The sequence below is a fragment of the Ctenopharyngodon idella genome, chromosome 7, assembly GCF_019924925.1.
Source record: "Ctenopharyngodon idella isolate HZGC_01 chromosome 7, HZGC01, whole genome shotgun sequence".
Lineage (NCBI taxonomy): Eukaryota > Metazoa > Chordata > Actinopteri > Cypriniformes > Xenocyprididae > Ctenopharyngodon > Ctenopharyngodon idella.
The window spans coordinates 27460356-27478314 of NC_067226.1; the positions used below are offsets into that span (position 1 = coordinate 27460356).

A 17959-nucleotide genomic window follows, 5' to 3' on the forward strand; every position below is an offset into this window, starting at 1 on the left:
TTAACAATAAAATAGGAAAGTAACAAAGAAAAGAAAAATATAATTTATATTGTTTTTAACAACTTCATAAGCACAGGTTGTATTTGTCTCTAAAACTAATTCAAAGCATTTAAAGAAGTGTTTGACTGGTTGTGTGTGTGTTTAATGTCTCTTCATTAATAATGTGTGTGTGTGTGTGTGTGTGTTTCAGTTCTCTTCCAGTCCCTGATGTCAACTGTCCCAGTTCTCTCTATATGGCCTGGCTGGAAGCGCTGAGCTACGGCATCCACTGTCCCGTCTTGCTCATACGAGGAAACCAAGAGAACGTCATGACCTTCTACTGCCAGTAAAACACTCACATTAATGTAACTGTTTATCATTAAACACATTTATTACTGCACGTGAAGCTGCTGTCAGTTTCACTGATGTGAAGATGTTAAACGTGCTGCTGTGAATCAGAGCTTTTAAACTGAAATGAGCTGCTTAATCCTCTTGTACAATGATTGTATTACTGTGGATGTATATTTATATCACATGTCTGTATAATATCAAGGATGTCAGGTCAAACAGAGTCAACTAGAAAGAATATACTAGAAATACTGTAAAAATACAGTGCAGTTATGCTGGAGGAGGGAAGCAATGAAACTTTGTTTCAGTGTAGAAATTTCATGCAATTTAAACAAGACAAAATTATTATATTATAAAATGTTTATTTGTTCTTTCTTCGTAAAATTACATTTCATAGACCAAAACATTATAATGAATATTTCAGAAAATGTTACATTTTGACTGAATATAAATACTAGATTATTATGAATTTACAAGTATGTTCTTGATCTGCTTTTCAATGTGAAAAATACAATTTAGCACAATGATGAACACTGATTGTCTCATTACACCAAGCTGGGAAAAAAAAAAAAAAAAGTTATAAAAGCTGTTCAATCACATGGAAATTTTAAGCATCACAACTTACAGAATATATTATAGCTGAAATAAACATAAACATTGCATGGAGTGTTTGTGTGTTTCTGTGTCTTGGCCTCCTTTCAAAGCTTAAAAATGATAATTAATAATTGAAGACATAATATTTCTCACTAGCATAATTAAAATGACAAAATATTTAAATTACACTTTCACTCTAGCAACTTCAGCCCTTCACCATATAAGACCTTGATACAGACATGAGTTCACACTAAAAAAAAAAAAAAAAGTGGAAATACAATAATACATATAATGAGCTTTAAGCAAGAAGATAAATCTGCAAAAAAACAAACACAAAAAAAACACATTTGATATACTGAAGAGTTAATATATTATGCAGGTAAATTTACAGTGGCCTCAAATATATTGAGATTCATACAATGCCAAAGTCATGGGTTCAGTTCTCAGGGAATGCATGAACTCATATCATATATTTAATAATAAAATGTAATTTAATATTTAATAATAAAATTGCATGCACACATTTTAAAGTGTGATAAGTATTTGAGGCCACTGTACCTTATTTTAAATAGTTTTTTACGGCAAAATCCATGAACTGCACATTGCCAAGTGAGTCGAGACCACAGGTGAATAGGGTCAAAAATAATAGATATCACCATATTTCCCCAGTCGATTGATTGATTACATTAAGAATTGCAAACATTTTTTGCATTATAAATTTTCTGAAATGTTATGTTTAAATATGCATATGAGGCAATATGTACTTAAATATGCACTAATTTGCAAACGTTTCCAGAACATAAATCTAAACAATGGATAAAGCCAGGTTCGAAATTCTTGTTTGATTTTGTTGACATTTTACAGTTAAAGGGTTTTATAGAATGGATTTTGAATAACTCTTTTTAATCACTCTATAAATCAGAAAATACTCTCAACAGACAGACAAAAATAATTTTCATCATGTTTGTAGTAATAAAATGTTGTTTAAAATGATATGAATGATATATGAACAAACCCTTCTGTAAAAACCTTTAGAATATAGATAAGAATAAAACTGTAAATTTTGATGAAGTGGAGAAAAAACTTTTTTTTTAAGAAAACGGCTTTTAAATATATGTATTGTAAATGAAATCTACAGACGTAAATAGACAAAATACAATAAAATAAACACTTAAAAGTGTATTTTGAATGTATTTTTTCCCTACCAGTCTGAAATAAGAGAACTAGCCAAAAATCTCAAAATTGACCAGTGTATGAAAAAAAAAAATGTTTTTTTCCTATAGTGTTTTGCCCTAAAGAGCCAGCATAAGTGAGTAAATCACATGAGCAGTTTATTGGCAGTAGAAGGTCAAGACGTTCTGCTGGTTTCCTCGTATGAGCAGGACGGGACAGTGTAGACCGCAGCTAAGCGTGTCCAACCAGGCCATATAGAGACAACTGGGACAGTCCGTCTGCGGTACAGGGAGAGACCTGAAACACACAGGTTTATTAATAATTAACAGGTCTGTTTACCCTCCGATTATGATTCTTAACATTTCAGATGTAAATGATTTATGAGGCTATATTATTATCAGATTGTGCTTTCTTTGTGTATGAATCACATATTGACCAGCAGCCAGTAATGGTTAATGGTCTTACAGTCAATACTCACACTAGAATCAGCGCGGCGTGCTTCGAATTTCTCCGTATGATCTCGTTCAGACGCACTTTTCTCTCCGACTATTAAAAGAGAATAGAAAAATTGAGCTGCCAAGTGGGATTTATGATTGAGCATGACATTGAGGTCAAACACACACCTTGAGTCTCAGGGCGTCCATCTGTTTGTCCGTGATTTTCCATGGACACTCTGTCCTTTGCTGTTGTGCTGTCCTTTCATCCAGCTGTGCCTCGTTCAGCCTGAAGGGGGCGACTTTTTCCTCAAAGACCCTTGTACTAATGACAACAAAGAAGTTCTGTTACTGTGTTTGGGTGTTAAAATTCACTTTAATCTGATTTCACGCTGATTTCACACAACTCCGTTTGGAGTAAACCTACTTTTTGGGAAGTGATGGCCGTTCGCTGTCCGTCATTACGATGACATCATGAACGTCCAGTCGGAAACGCTGGAGCAAAGTCATCATTCTGAGCAAAAAAAGACATTTTTTCAATAAATTACTTAATATTCAAGAGAGAAAAATTACTGGATAGAATTACTGACAGCTTTTATGTACATTCAATATACAAGCAGACTTAGAAGATAGAAAACACTCGTCGCTTTTAAATTTATGCTTTGAATTTTTAAGGATCTTGTATTTGTGTAGTTTAATGAAATTGCTGATTCTAATGATTCCAGCGATTCAATGACTCTCCTAATTCTGATGTTTCTAATAACAGATGATTCGAAGATTCTAACGAGTCTGAATTTGATGATTTGAGTCTCATACTAATGATTCTGATGCAAGATTTGAAATAATGAGGTCTAATGCTCTTGATGAATCTGCTAATTCAAATGATTATAGAGTAAGAGATCATTTGATCTTGGGAGAATTTGATTGAGAAATGAGTTCATATTGAGATGCCTGACTTTTTTTATGGCAGACTTTGGGAATCTTGGCAAATGTGAGCATAGTTTGAGACATTACTGAGATCTCTTCTGCTTATTTGAGTCTTTTTTTTTTTCTCAGGAGAAACATTTGGGAAGTGGGAGAAAGTTCTCCATTTAATCTAACTGCTGTCTAGAAGAAGTAACTGAGATATTCAATTCTCCTCTATCATACTGGTGATGATTCAAAGGGTTCAGATGATTCTGATAATTAATGATTCACGAGTCTCACTCTTTGCGTTCGTTCTCCATGGTTTGCTGTTCTCCAATGATGAACACTCTGACTTTGCATCGACTCCAGCGTTTCCTTCTGGTCAACAGGTACGGCACTAACAAAGTCAAACCTTAGACAGAGAGTGAGGATCATATTACCCTATTGTTTAGAGTTAACTAAAGCCAAATTATGAAGACTGAAGCCTAGTAATGATTACAGTCCGTATCTCACCTCCATCGTCAGAGATCCAGTACACATCGATGGTTTTCTTCCCTTGTTTGCTCTGGAACACTGTTTTGATATGATCATTCACCATGTTCTTTGTGTTGTCGACGTCTACAAGGGCAGAATCAAAGAAGTGAGATAAGGATTGAAGAACAAAGAGAAGACGCATCGATCGGTTTGAGTTGATTCACCTGAATCGGCGTCTGAATTCTGCTGATCAGACTCGGTGGCCTCGTCTATCTCAAAGGCCTGATTGACTGTGAGATAAACAGGACAGAATTACCGCAATAATCCACATGTACAAAACCAACACACACACTGATGAACAGGACATACCCTCAGTCTGTAACTCGTCTCGGATGTCCAGTCCGTCCATCAAGCGCAGAACACACACGCCGTGGTTGGAGTCGAAAGAATCACTGAGACCAAAGAAAAATACTTCATTTCTGCTTCTGGCAGAGTCTATGGTGTATTAACACTGTACTATATATATGTATATATATATATATATATATATATATATATATATATATATAGTGCAATGGATCCAATAATTTGGATGAATCTCCTGATTCTGATGTTTCTAATAACAAATTTTCACATTTTCCCTCCAAATTGTAATTTTGTTAATTCTCAATGGAGATTCTGTTTAGAAAAGGTTATATTACTTTAATTTATGCTGATTTTAATTAAAAATAAAGTAGTATAACAAAAACTTTAATGGTGTAACAATTTACAATTAAATTTTTTTTTTTTTTTTTTTTCCATTACAATAAAGAGAATTATATATTCTTTTGCATTTCTGGCCATGTGTTTGTCAATTTTCAATATGCAAGCAGACTTACAATCACTCTTTACTTTTAAAAATTATGCTATGAATTGTAATAGATGTGAAATGTAAATTGTTAACATAAATTTTCACATTTTTCCTCCAAATTGTAATTTTCATTCTCAGTGGAGATTCTCTTTGGAAAAGGCTATTTACATTGTGTATTTTTAATTAAAATCTGAATAAATTAAAGTAGTATAATAAAAACTTGACACGTGATTAATTTTGATGATCAAATATAGTTTGATATTTCTTTCTGGACAGATCTTAGGCATTGTGAGGTAGTTTTCACTCACTATATAGTGTTGATGTAGTCCTCTATGCCTTGACTGCTGGTCTCCTGCCAGTTCATTTTGAATCCCAACACTAGTACATTCGGTTTCAACTTTCCCAAACCAGAGGCCTTAAGAGGGGAAAAATGATCACATTTTCTATGTTAAAATTAAACACACCATAAACTCACTAGGGGAAAAAAAGCATCATAAACAGCAAAGACAATAAATATCACTGGCCTTTATGCATGAAACACAAGCAGTCATTATGTGCCATTAACAAAAACACTTTTACATAGAGTAATTGTTTCGCTGTAATAATTCATGTAAAAACAGATTTGCACAGTGATCCGTTCTGCTCATGTTTCATGAACGAGGCTCACTGAAGCAGAAGCATCATGGCATTTGTAACCTGTAGAAGATGCCGGGCTCCATCTCTCAGACTGGATGCTTTGAAGGACGTGTAGAAGGAACGAACCTTCCTCTGATTGAGCCACTTTATCATGTCATTAGTGTTGCGCTGGGACACAACCGACTTCTCTTCCTGAAGAGACAATAACGGATCCATAATATTAGTTTTTAGCTCCTCTAAGGGCAAAATGGCCTCATTTAGAAGTGTTTTTAATTGCCAAAGAAGAAAAATAAAGCATTTCTACATGATACAGCTGGTTCTTACCATGAGAATGTCTCCACAAATCATCAAACTGACATTTTTAGTGAAAGAGCCCACAAAGTCCACCAGCGCTGGACGCAGAGTCGGAGGACCCGTCAGAACCAGACACTGAGGCCTGATGAGACGAAACCAACAAGTGAATATACAGTATGGGTCTTATTCTGGGTAAACACCATGTAATTTACCATTTCATTTAATGTGAATGAAAATAAGGCTGTTTAATGGGTTAAACTGCTGTGAAGCAGTACATCATGACGCTAGCAACGCCAAGCTCATGAGTTTAATTCAAAGGTAGTGCGTGAATTTCCCGGTGTTATGGACAACGCCATCTTTGGTTCTGATACTATGATTACCTGAGTTAGAATATGGTTGTGACTATTTATACTGAGCTGACTTATTACAAATCTTCACCATGAATGATACCCTTTTTTATTTTTTTGCACTATTTATGTTGGATTTATGGACATTTCTATTATTAATAAATTCTTTTTAATTCTTGGCACTTTATTTTTATATTTTTATGTTGAGAATTTTTTATTTGTACATTAATTTGTTTTATTTGTTTTAATGAGAAAATGTTTGAATAAAATGTTGAAAGATTAAATGGCAGAAGTGACGGTTATTATTTATTGGTAAATTAACCAAAAGGATTAATTAACTATTCAGAAAATAATCACCAGGGGAAATAAATAGATTATTTGACTAATCAGAAAAAAAAAAGAATAATCAACTGAAAAAAATAATAATTAGTTGCAGCCATGATTACGAGATAGAAAAATCTAAATTATGACATAAAAATGTAATTTATGAGATTATAAAGACGCAATTATGACATTATAATAATTTGTCATAATTATGAAATAAAAGTAATGAGACAAATGGTCATAATTATGACACACAAAGACATGATTATTATAAGTAGAAAAAATTATTAAATTAAAAAGTCAAAATTATGAGATTATAAAGTTGAAGACTTTTAAACTCATAATTGACTTATCTCCTAATTATTATTAGTAAGTCATAATTTTTTGCTTCTTATCTCATAATTATGACTTTTTATCTCAAAAATGCCTTTTTATCTCATAATTATGGCTTAGTACGTCATCATTTTTGCTTATCTCATAATTATGACTTTTTATTTCAAAAATGCCTTTTTATCTCATAATTATGGCTTAGTACATCATTATTTTTGCTTCTTATCTCATAATTATGACTTTTTATTTCAAAAATGCCTTTTTATCTCATAATTATGAGATTTCACCCATCAACCGGGATGAGAATTTGCTAAAACAAGGCCTATATGGCTATTTGGCTGTTGGTTATCATTATTAAATAGCCTTTAACATGCACTGATGAATTTTTCACATTAAAACCAAGAACATGCATTAAGAACAAACTGTGCATCTACAGTCTCTCATTCACATCACATTAACACCTCCTCTAGCATCTGACCTGTAGTTTTTGACGTGATCTTCAACTCCTGCCAGAGACACGGAGTAGGACAGAGCCATGTTGTAGGTACTGGCCTGGACAGACGAACCCCAGTTCACCTCTTGAACGACACAAAAATATCATTGTCAGTAAAAGCACACCGTTTCAATGTGACCTTTAATCTGACGGGTCAACGTGGTTCTGCTCACCAGGTTTCTTGTAGGTCACGTAGCCGAATAAGAAGATGATTAAACCTAAAGAGATGAGCGCGGCCCACCAGGTGAGCAAGAACATCAGCACGACAGAAATAACGGCCCCAAACAAACCCGTCCAGGGGCTGTAATACCGAAACGATGGCCTCCATCCTGTGGTGAGCAGCAGAAATGTCCAGAAATCACAGAGGGTAGAAAAAAGCATAATAATATTTATATCTGGACTGAACAAACTTTCAAAAGTAATGTAACTCAATACAAGTTTACATGATTATGACATACTCTTCAAAATATTTACAGAACAGATAATCAGACTGATTTTCATTTGGTATTTTGAACTCACCAGGTGAATTGGTGATCGAAGCGTGAAAACAGCTGAAGTTGATCAGTGCGTAAGAGCAGAGGAAGAAGTTTGAGATCAGAGGAGCGATTACGTTCAGCTCAGCTACCAAGATGAGAGGGAAACATTACATTTATACAATAAAATATATACCATATTGTGCAGTATAAAATGGTAGTTGACATATTCTATTTAACATCAAGATTTTAGGGTTATATGAATGTATATTTGAAACTGGTCACTTATTTAAACACTTTTTGTTCATTTGAAATGATCCTGCGAATTTGAAATTTATGCCAGTTACCCAGAAACTGCATAAACAACAAATGTGCATATAAAACATACATGTATATAGTATTATCTTTGAATAATGCAAGTTGAGATGAATATTTTGTAGCTTTATCACATATATTTTTAACTCACCAATCAGAATGAAACACATGGCGATGATGTAACACAGCAGATAAGCCCTCAGTGGCTCATTGTTTTTCCCATAACCCTTTCCAAAGAAGCCAATGTATGGGTAGATATTGTCCTTACAGAGACACTGTACCAAGAGGAGATGGAAAAAAGAGCCATGTTCACTTTGATGATCTTATGAAGTTACACATTAGATATTATCTGTGTAAGGTGTGGTATTTCACCTGGAAGACTTTGGGTGCGGAGACAAGGAACGCAAGGGCGGACGACAGGGTGGCTGCGAATATGCCAGCATAGATCAGTGGACCAAAGCCGGAGACCTGGATCAGAACCTGCGGATTGTGAAAGTGAAATGCAACTAAATGAATGAATGAATGAATGAATAAATAAATAAATAAATAAATAAAAGAGTCTAGTAATCTAGTAACTGAATTAATAAATACATTTAAATAAATACAAACATAAATTATTACTAGCTCCAGTAACCTAAATTATAAATTAATTAAAATAAATAAATAAATAATAATTAACTCTTTTAACCAAAGTAATAAATAAATACATTCAAATAAATACAAATAAATTATAATTAACTCCAGTAACCTAAATAATAAATTAGTTAAAATTAATAAATAAAAAAATAAAAAAAATAAAAACTTTTTTCCTGTTCTGTCCTGCTCCATACTAATTCCTGGTGATCACTGGCTGTCCAGTTGAGTGCCATTTTGGTTTATTTATATTAGATCAGGGATCTCCAAACTAGGTCCTGGAGGGCCACTGTCCTGCAGAGTTTAGCTCCAACTTGCCTCAACAAACCTCCCTGGAAGTTTCTAGTATGCTTAGTTTGAACTTGATTAGCTGGTTCAGGTGTGTTTAATTGGGGTTGGAGCTAAACTCTGCAGGACAGTGGCCCTCAAGGACCTAGATCGGAGACCCCTGTTTTAGATCAACTATAACCAATAGTCCAACCCATCTTACATTCATACACCATCATAAATTCGTTAGAAGTGAAGCTGGTCACCTGGAAGTTGTTGGAGAGGCCGAAGCTGCAGGAGCCGCTCTGCTCGCACTCAGTGAAGTTCCAGCCCAGACTGCAGCTCAAACTCTCACACTCCTCAGTGAAGTTCAGCGGCAAACTGTCATTCATGTTTCCGGAGGCGTCGCGCAGAACACACGCTCCTGTGGGACAAACACAGACTTCTGAACTTCTGCTCTAGAATAAAAACAGAAATTCTCATGCTGCCATTATTATCACTGCAAGCATATATGTGAATAAAAAGCCTAAATTCAATCGGTTCATCATATGAAGTGATCGAGTCTCTTCAGATTTGGACTAAACCACTCAATTCATATGGATTAGCTTTACAATCTCTTTATGAACTTTTTGAAGCGTCAAAGTAGCAGTTGCGTAGCTGTCTATGGAGGAACAAAATGCTCCAAAGATGAACAAAAGTCTTATGGGTTTAGTAATTAATGACAGAATTTTCATTTTTGGGTGAACTAACTGTTTAAGGCCTGTTCACACCAAGAACGATAACTGTTAAGATAACTATATAACAATAACTATATTAGCGCACACACCAAGGGACATTATCATTCTGTTTATTATATGTACACACAGAAGTTTTGTCATCTGTCACTTTAAATCCTCAAGCTCTTTAAAGCGGTATGGATTCTGATTGGCTGTCAATGTTTTTATTGTTCATCAGCTGGAAAAAAATCCTTCTGAAAGTGATTCCAATGATATTGTTTCTCTGTGTTGTTATCATTATATAGTTGTTGTGTGGACTCTGCTATTCTTTTATATTCAGAACGATTTTTAGAACTATATCTTTATTGTATCGTTATAGTTATCATCCTTGGTGTGAACAGGCCTTGAGGCTATTGCTTGTTCGACTTTCGGCTAAAATCAAGGCTTATTCAACTATTTCTCCAAGAATATCACCACACACAATATCAAAACTCACAGTGTCATACTATGGGCCCTATCATATACCTGGTGCAATGCGGCGCCAGGCACGACGCAAGTGTTTTTTGCTAGTTTCAGCCCGACACTGTTCTCATTTTCACGTCCTGTGCCACGTTATTTAAATAGCAAATGCATTTGCGCCCATTTGTATACCCATGGGCGTGCTGGTCTGAAAACGAGGTGTGTTCAGGTGCATTGTTGGCATGTTGCTATTTTGAGGCAACTGAAAATGACTGCGCCATTGATCAGCTGAAACCTGGTCTAAAGTCAATGGTGCAATATATATTTTTTTTTGTTATTTAAAGAGCGCGTTAGTAATATGCGGGTGCACAACGTGCGTACACTTATTACAAACACAGGGATGTGCAGCAGCACACAAACATGCCAAATATTAAAAATAAAATGATTACAATGTAAATTATTGTGTGCATAAAGATCAAAATGCTTTGGTGGAATCCGGCTTGTCCAGCATAGATGGTCTGCTCGTGCGCTTTAACCTTGCGCACAAGCAGATTCGTTTCCTCGCTAGAGAAGCGATCAGTTGCAAATTCCGCCATGTAAATAGCCAATCCGCCATGGCGCGAGCACAACTGGCTTTAAAAGGGAATGGGAGATGAGACTCTGATTGGTTTATTGCATGTCATGCCCAAAACACACCCATTACTCATTAAGAGCAGCGATAATGCACCGAGTGCGCTGACCATTTTTCCCATCTTTAAACTAGGAAAAGTGGATTTGGACATGCCCTAAGTGCACTTGTGCCATGCGCTTTAGAAAATACACTTAGATCGTTAAAATAGGGACCTTAAACTGTATTAATTAGAAATAAATTGACTTACTGAACATTGGTTCTGATACTCGCTGCCTCTAGTGGCATATGAATTTAGTAAAATTATGTAATGAACTCAGTAAATTATGTTAAACGCTTGATTAAATACTCACCCACAGTTGAAGATATGGCTAAATAACTCATGGTTGTGCAGAATATGGCCATTAGTGTCCCTCTAGGGATGGCAATCTCAGGCTCCTGAAACATTTACCAACACATTATTTGATTAATACCATATTTGTTGTTTCAAAAACATTGTGACAAAACGTAAAGCTTATTTATTCATTTATGTATTTATGCTCCATGTGTAAAGATCTCAAAGTGTAGTAGCGTCACTTTGGTTTTGACATGTTTGCAGATTTCTTTACCTTTAGGTCGCCTGAGATGTTTGCTCCGGCAAGGATCCCAATGGCAGATGGGAAGAAGATGGCAAACATCCGGAAGAAGTCGCCGTCTGGCCCTCTCCAGTTCGGGAGGAGGTTCTCCAAGAAGATCTCTCCTGGCAAAAACAACGTTGATATCAAAATAATTTAGTTACATTTTGCAAGATAATTTGTGGAGTGAGTTAAAGAAAAAGTTCAGCACAAATGAAGCATCTGTCATTATTAATTCATTCTCATGTTGCTTCAAAACCTGTAAGCTGTTAATGGATAATTTACCAAAATTTAATGTTTTTCATGGAAAGTTTTTTATGCTGACCAAAAAGACACCATAAAATTAGTTCATGTCTTCTTAAGTCATATGATAGCTTTGTGTAAGAAAAAGACCAAAATTTAAGTCACAAATTCAAAGTCACAATTTTGTACTTTTGTGTTTCATAAATTTTCAAGCAACTTTTACATAAAGCTTTAAAGCTATTTGTATGGTATTAAGTGCTCTTGTCTTGTTTTATAGAAGTTAAGCATTTCTAAATCAATTAAAGTTCTAGGAAGTGACCCAAAAATCATGGATCTTGACAGACAGTTATTTTTGGGATGCTGCACATGCAAAAACAGACACAGAAGCGTTTGACACTCACTGCGGTAACTGAAGAAACCAATCGACTGTTTCTGGGGAGTTGCTGGAATCACAGTGCCAACAAAGTAGTTGACGAAGGACACCATGAGAACCAAGAAGAACAGGATCTGAGTCTGTGAGAGAATAAAGGAAAAATGCTAGATTATGAGCTGACTGTTTGTGAGACGCTCAGTTTCATAACAAGGGCTTTGTGAGCCTCTAGAGGAGAGTGAGGGAACTGCAGGTTCAAGAGATTAGGATAAAGCTGCTCAATATCAAAATAAATTGAATTAAATTGTATAAGTTTCAAAGAATTAGTGCAAAAAATGTTCATTAATGTGATAAAATAAGAAAAAAAATAATATAAATATTCCACAAGTGATCATTCAAACATTTTTAAAGGGTAAAAGGTTAGATTTACTTAAGCTTTATCTCAGGCAAATAAATTAGATCAAATGAATTCAGGTGGGAAAAAAGGACGGGAACCCATGAACTCAGTAAAGGGACATTCAAACAGTGATAAACCAACCAGAAATCATTCATTTTCAATAAAAAAAGGTCAGATTTCTGTAATAGTACTAATAAACTGAATGAGTTTTAAATACACAACAACTTACTTAATGAACTATGACATGGTTTTCTGTGTGTAGAAATCTTACCTGTTTCATACCTGCTCATTTATGTGTTACTGACAGATATGCATTATATTTAGTTTATTAGTTTATGTTAAAACTGTGTAATCCAAATGAATGTAATTTTATATGCAATTCAGATACATACATCTTACATTTATATATATATATATATATATATATATATATATATATATATATATATATATATATATATGTGTGTGTGTGTGTGTGTGTGTGTGTGTGTATAAGCAGAAGAAGATTTTCCCTCACTGAACTGAACTGAAGTGACTGTATTGTAAAATGCATGTTTATTTTGAGGAATGTACCTTTGACTCCCACTCCATCCCAGCCAATGAGATAAGAAGCAGCATGGTGACTGTGATGGATCCAATAATTCGGACATCATTGATTGAATCCACCATTTGGGAGTCATACTCCTGTTGCATCATAAACAAACATCATATCACAATCGGCATAAACACAACATAATGTCATGCAACAAAATGACTGTGTTCATGACTTACAATGAGAAGATCTCTGACTGTCTCCGAGAATCCCACCGTGTTGAGCGCGCAAGCAAGAGCGTTGGCGAATGAAAACACCACGCCGATGGGACCTCCCAACTCAGGACCCAGTGTGCGGGAGATCATGAAGTACGCACCACCTGCCGGGTGGAGGAGAGACATATGGAGAGCCATTATTGCTATGTGAATGCTAAAGTCTTTTGAGTGGTTTCTAGTGGGCTGCTATGTGTTTGTTAGGGCATTCTGGGTGGTTGCCTACTGGCCAAAGAAGTACCCAGTTAACACAAGACGTGCCAGTTACGTCATTTATTAGTACTTTTTGGTCATTTCATGACTTGCTAATTGACAGTGTAACTACAACGTTGCATGCTTGTAATTTCATTACCATCAAATTACCATCTTGTCAGTACAATCTCCAAGAACAAGAACCAAGAACATTCCAATTAAGTACTATATATTCGTACTATTTTCATAATTTCATAACTTATTAACTGAAACGTCATGTGGCCATAATTTTATTACCATCAATTACATATTGGTTATATATACTCTAATGACCAGAATTTGCTATGTATGTAATTAATGTGTAATTAATATGTAATTGAACTTCAGTTATAAAATTTAAATTTCCTTTAAGATAAAATGTGTTTTTAGTCCAGTTGTTCAAAAGTAATTTGATTTCAGCTACTGGATTGGATCAAATCTTAAAAATGGCTTCTTCAAAAGAAAAAAAAAAAAAGCTTTTGGTTTTTGGTTCCGATCTGGATCAATCCTTCAGTTGAAAACTTCTTAGTAGGATTGGTGTTCGCTTTGAAGTTCTTTCCTCAATTCATACCATCAATATGAATCAAATGAAAATGCACTGGTTACTTCAATGAATATCTTTCCTGCTTATTTTACATTTTACTTTTATTTAATTTTAACTTTCGTGCATGGGTTTTGCAATGAATCCTGATCCCGGGGTGGATTCAGGGTGGATTTCAGAGACAAAAATGTAAAAAAAAAAAAAAAAAAAAACAAACAAACAAAAAAAAACCTTAAAACCTTTTAAATTGGTCAGATGATATAACATTTGAATCATGCAGCATACATAATTATAATATTTTGCACTTGACCTGTTTATCTATTACAGTGATAAAGTAAACATTATGTTACATACTAAGCTTTTCAGTACAGTAATGTTTTGGGGATTATTGGAAGTCATCTGGAAAAGTTTGTATCTGGATCTGGATCAGAGTGATCCAATCTACAATGTTGCTTTGAAAAACGGCACAAATTTAAGATGGACTGCCTGATTCTGGATAGCGAAACTTGATTACCAAATCCAGATCATTCTGATCCAGATTCAACTTTTTGTCTTTAAATATGACTTTGTCTTCAATCAGGTCCCAATTTTCCCAATTGCTTAGAAAAAGTTACAGCACACTTCTCTTGAATAAGCCACATCATTATATGACCTTAGCACAAACAGCGAAGGACAAGTTACGCGGCAAATTAAGCATCAGCATCAACTATAATCAAAATCAGTACAATCTCATCAGTTTGATGTCATGCTCTTGTCAAGTGACTCACCAGAAGAGACTCTCCCATTGGTGGAAATGGCAGATACAGACAGTGCCGTTATGGAGGTCACAAGGACTGACATCAGTATAATTAGCCATGTAAGAACTAAAGTAGAGGAAATAAAAAATGAATAGGACCCAATATCTCTACAGAGCTCCAGTTCAGAGAATAGACAAAACACATCAAAGATAAGTGTAAGAGATTACGCACACATTTCTGGGAAGTGCTTCTATAAAAGTTTTTCATTGAGAATTTCTTGAGCAACATTATCTTTACTAAAGTAAATAGCTTGTCTGGCCTGTGGTTCGTTAAAGGAAGTTGTTTTTATTGTATTGCACAGAAGGTTTATCTTGGACTGTCTTTTACCAAGTAGAGTAACCAAAAAGTAACCACTTTATATATTAATAAAAAAAAGGCTCACGGATTCCTGCTTGAGATGTTATCCAGGACAATCGCAGGAACAGAATGACTCCCCAGATATTCAACATGCAGCGAATCTGAAATACAATAACAGAGCATGTATTCATATGGGCACGCGACCTTTTGCAAGCATGAGTGTCTATTTTTCACTGGTTCTCACCATAACCCCAGTCACCCATCCAAAGCGCACTGGTTGGTAGGTCTTTTCTTCTGGGCCATTTTCCTCAGACTCTTTTCCACACTCTTGAAGCGCTGAAACGCTTCCCGTACTAGAGCCACATTTGTTACCAGATTCTCCATCCTAAACCATAAATAGACGCCCATTTAAACGCAAAATAGTAAGTAGGCTTACATACAGAATCAAGTAGCTTACGTTACAGCAGATGATCTTTCAGTACTTCAGGCTACAGTTATAGGACATTTTTTTTTTTTTTTTTGTATGTAGGCTAACTCGTACTTTATATACAGTGTTTTATAGCACTCACTATTCAATTTAATTTAGTGTTTTAATTTTTTAATTATATTAAGACTTCATTTATATATTGTCCTAACCAACTCCTAAGGCTAAACATAACCGCTGACAACCCTCTTGACATTTTTTAAACAAATTTGTTTAATTCTATTAGCCTCTGCATTCTGGTTATAAATTCAATTTTCTTGGAAAGATTTTTTTTTTTTTCAACCCAGAAGTAAGTTACGTTTGGAGCCCTGCACATGACATGTGGGGGGGAAAATTGTATATCGTCCTCAGTGTTGGAATTTTTTTTACTTTAACAATGTTGCCGCGGATTGTTTTTCATTTTTAACGTACCCCGGTAGCAATTGGGCGAGTTTTGTTGTGAAAACCTGGTATTTTACTGATAGTTCTCTCATTAAATAAATCGTGTGCACGGTATAATAATTCGTCCCCTAGGTATAGGCTACTAAATTTGATCCACATTGTAATAATTCATTCCCTTGTTTTAGTCAAAACGAGGGAACGAATTTGTTCAAGGAGGCCACGATTTACTAAAATGTGGGAACAAATTAAATAGTAAACGAATTCTTAATTCGTAGCTGCGATTTTACTAAAACGAGAGAAGAATTCTTCCTTTGTGGCCACAATATGGCCTAGGGCCTATATTTCTGTCTGCATAAAAGATGTCAAGATGTCTAGGCTTCTAAAAAAAAAAAAGTGCCATGAACTGTCAAACGGTTTATATTCATCTGTAAAACGTGTTTATTAATTACCTACAATAGGCTAATGCATTAAAATAATATATATAAAATAACAATTTGCAACATTAAGCAGCACAATTAACTATTTTGCACAGCTAAAATAACGAGAAGCATTGCACATTTAAGTTTAAAACGGCGGGACATGTTACGTTAAAAATAAGGTGAAAAGATAAAAAGTAAAAAATGTAATTTTTTACGTAGCGATCGTGTTTGCGCTCGTTTTCTTCTTTTTTTAAATGCGGTTTCATCGGATAGATTAGATCTGGTTAGATGGCGCTGTCACATAAAACAAGGGTCTAACAAATGCGGTCCTGAAACTGCAGCCTCTGGTACTTTTTCTGTTGTTCCAACAAACGACCCACATCATAAGCCTTGCGCAGAGTCTCCAGTGATGGTCTGCTGCGCCTGATGCGGCCCGTGGCAGTAGCGTTGGCATAAAACTCTAGATGCGGCATTGCATCCATGGTGCTGTAAATGGAAGGACGCCTATTGTCCTGCCTTGAGTTCGGAACTTCTGATGTCTTTCGTTCTGGTGTCTCCATGGTGATGGCCGTCTCACTGCCACTGTTGTAAGAGGAGTAATGCGGCGGAGCCTCTTCACCGGTCGAAAAGCGACCTGGGGTTAAGTTGTCTGCGCCCGCCGGCCTGCGTTTGGAGAAGCGGTGACCCATTTGCGCACCCTGAAGCTCCTGAACTGCTTTGTCTGTAAAGGAAATTATATTGCATTTAAGAATGTTTAGACCTAATGTTTTAATGTAAAGACCTGTTTAAGACCATTTTTTTAAATGTAAATGGTTAATAACTAAATATCCTCTCATTATTTTTTTTATTTTTTTAGATTCTGCACTACTTCTAATCTAATTCTGCTACTTCAATCAAACGTGTGACATGGACTCATGGCAAACTAGAAGCTTTAAGGGGGGAGAAAATATTTTCCAAAATATTCAAGAACTTACTTTATGTAATGGTTGACAGCTGATCTCCTCTTCTTTTTAAACTTAATTCCTGAATGAACGGAGAAAAAAAAATGAACAGAGCACAACACCACCAACAAAATTATTCTAAAGAGCTTTCATCCTATTTTGAGCAGCTATGCAGTATTGTCTTTCGTTATCATCACGGCTTTCTTAATTTATAGCAAAAGTTACACCTCCTCTTATCCCACGTGGACGCGCGCTAGTTCTAAGACGTGTTTCTGCGTAATTGATGACATAAAAGATGTCAAGCGCCCTCTGTTTCCTCTTCGGATTATCCTGATAACGGTATCTGAGTCAACTGGCTATGATAAATCATTAACCCAAATAATAACATCTAATAGGAGACTGACATTACACAGAAGGCGACAATAAAAGCAATGGGTGGTAAAAAGAGCTTAAAAAATAGTCGGACTTCTGATATTATGATATGATTGAAAGTTTCTTATTCTGGTTACATTGTACTGAGATTAAAACGTTTGCATTGGAAGTACTTTATATACACTTTATACACAAGTGGTCCTTAATTTTCGAAATGTACACTAAATGACACATAAGTAGTAGGCTATGCTTTGTGAGTTTATGATCTTTTTGCAGGAACTCCTTTTACAAACGTTCTGTAGACTTTATGGCCTCGAGGTCTCAAGTTCACTTGAGTAAAAAATTTAGTGATCTTAAATTTGAAATATGGTGTTCAAAGCAGCTTTATAGCATGG

General features: G+C 35.2%; 2 protein-coding genes across 2 annotated transcripts in view; one reads left to right on the forward strand and one right to left on the reverse strand.

Moving 5' to 3' along the window:
* The window catches only part of LOC127516150 (solute carrier family 12 member 3-like), a 15946-nt gene extending 14953 nt beyond the window's left edge, over window positions 1-993 (forward strand). The window contains exon 26 of the mRNA XM_051900511.1: window positions 191-993. Coding sequence (XP_051756471.1) covers window positions 191-329 — 139 coding nt within the window. The 3' untranslated portion in view covers window positions 330-993. The remainder of the gene's footprint in view (window positions 1-190) is intronic.
* On the reverse strand, window positions 670-17383 carry slc12a10.1 (solute carrier family 12 member 10, tandem duplicate 1). The gene is made up of 27 exons (XM_051900509.1): window positions 17226-17383; window positions 16632-16972; window positions 15212-15352; window positions 15053-15128; window positions 14641-14736; window positions 13069-13208; window positions 12871-12981; window positions 11932-12043; window positions 11282-11412; window positions 11027-11111; window positions 9137-9294; window positions 8343-8450; window positions 8122-8245; window positions 7702-7803; window positions 7356-7511; window positions 7168-7267; window positions 5719-5830; window positions 5455-5586; window positions 5067-5173; window positions 4278-4360; window positions 4133-4198; window positions 3948-4052; window positions 3735-3846; window positions 2956-3042; window positions 2718-2853; window positions 2573-2640; window positions 670-2391 (listed from the first exon to the last, which is right to left on the reverse strand). The coding sequence occupies exons 2-27, from the start codon at window positions 16938-16940 to the stop codon at window positions 2253-2255; spliced, it is 3096 nt and encodes a 1031-aa protein (XP_051756469.1). The 5' UTR covers window positions 16941-16972; window positions 17226-17383; the 3' UTR covers window positions 670-2252.
* Window positions 17384-17959: the final 576 nt, after the last annotated feature.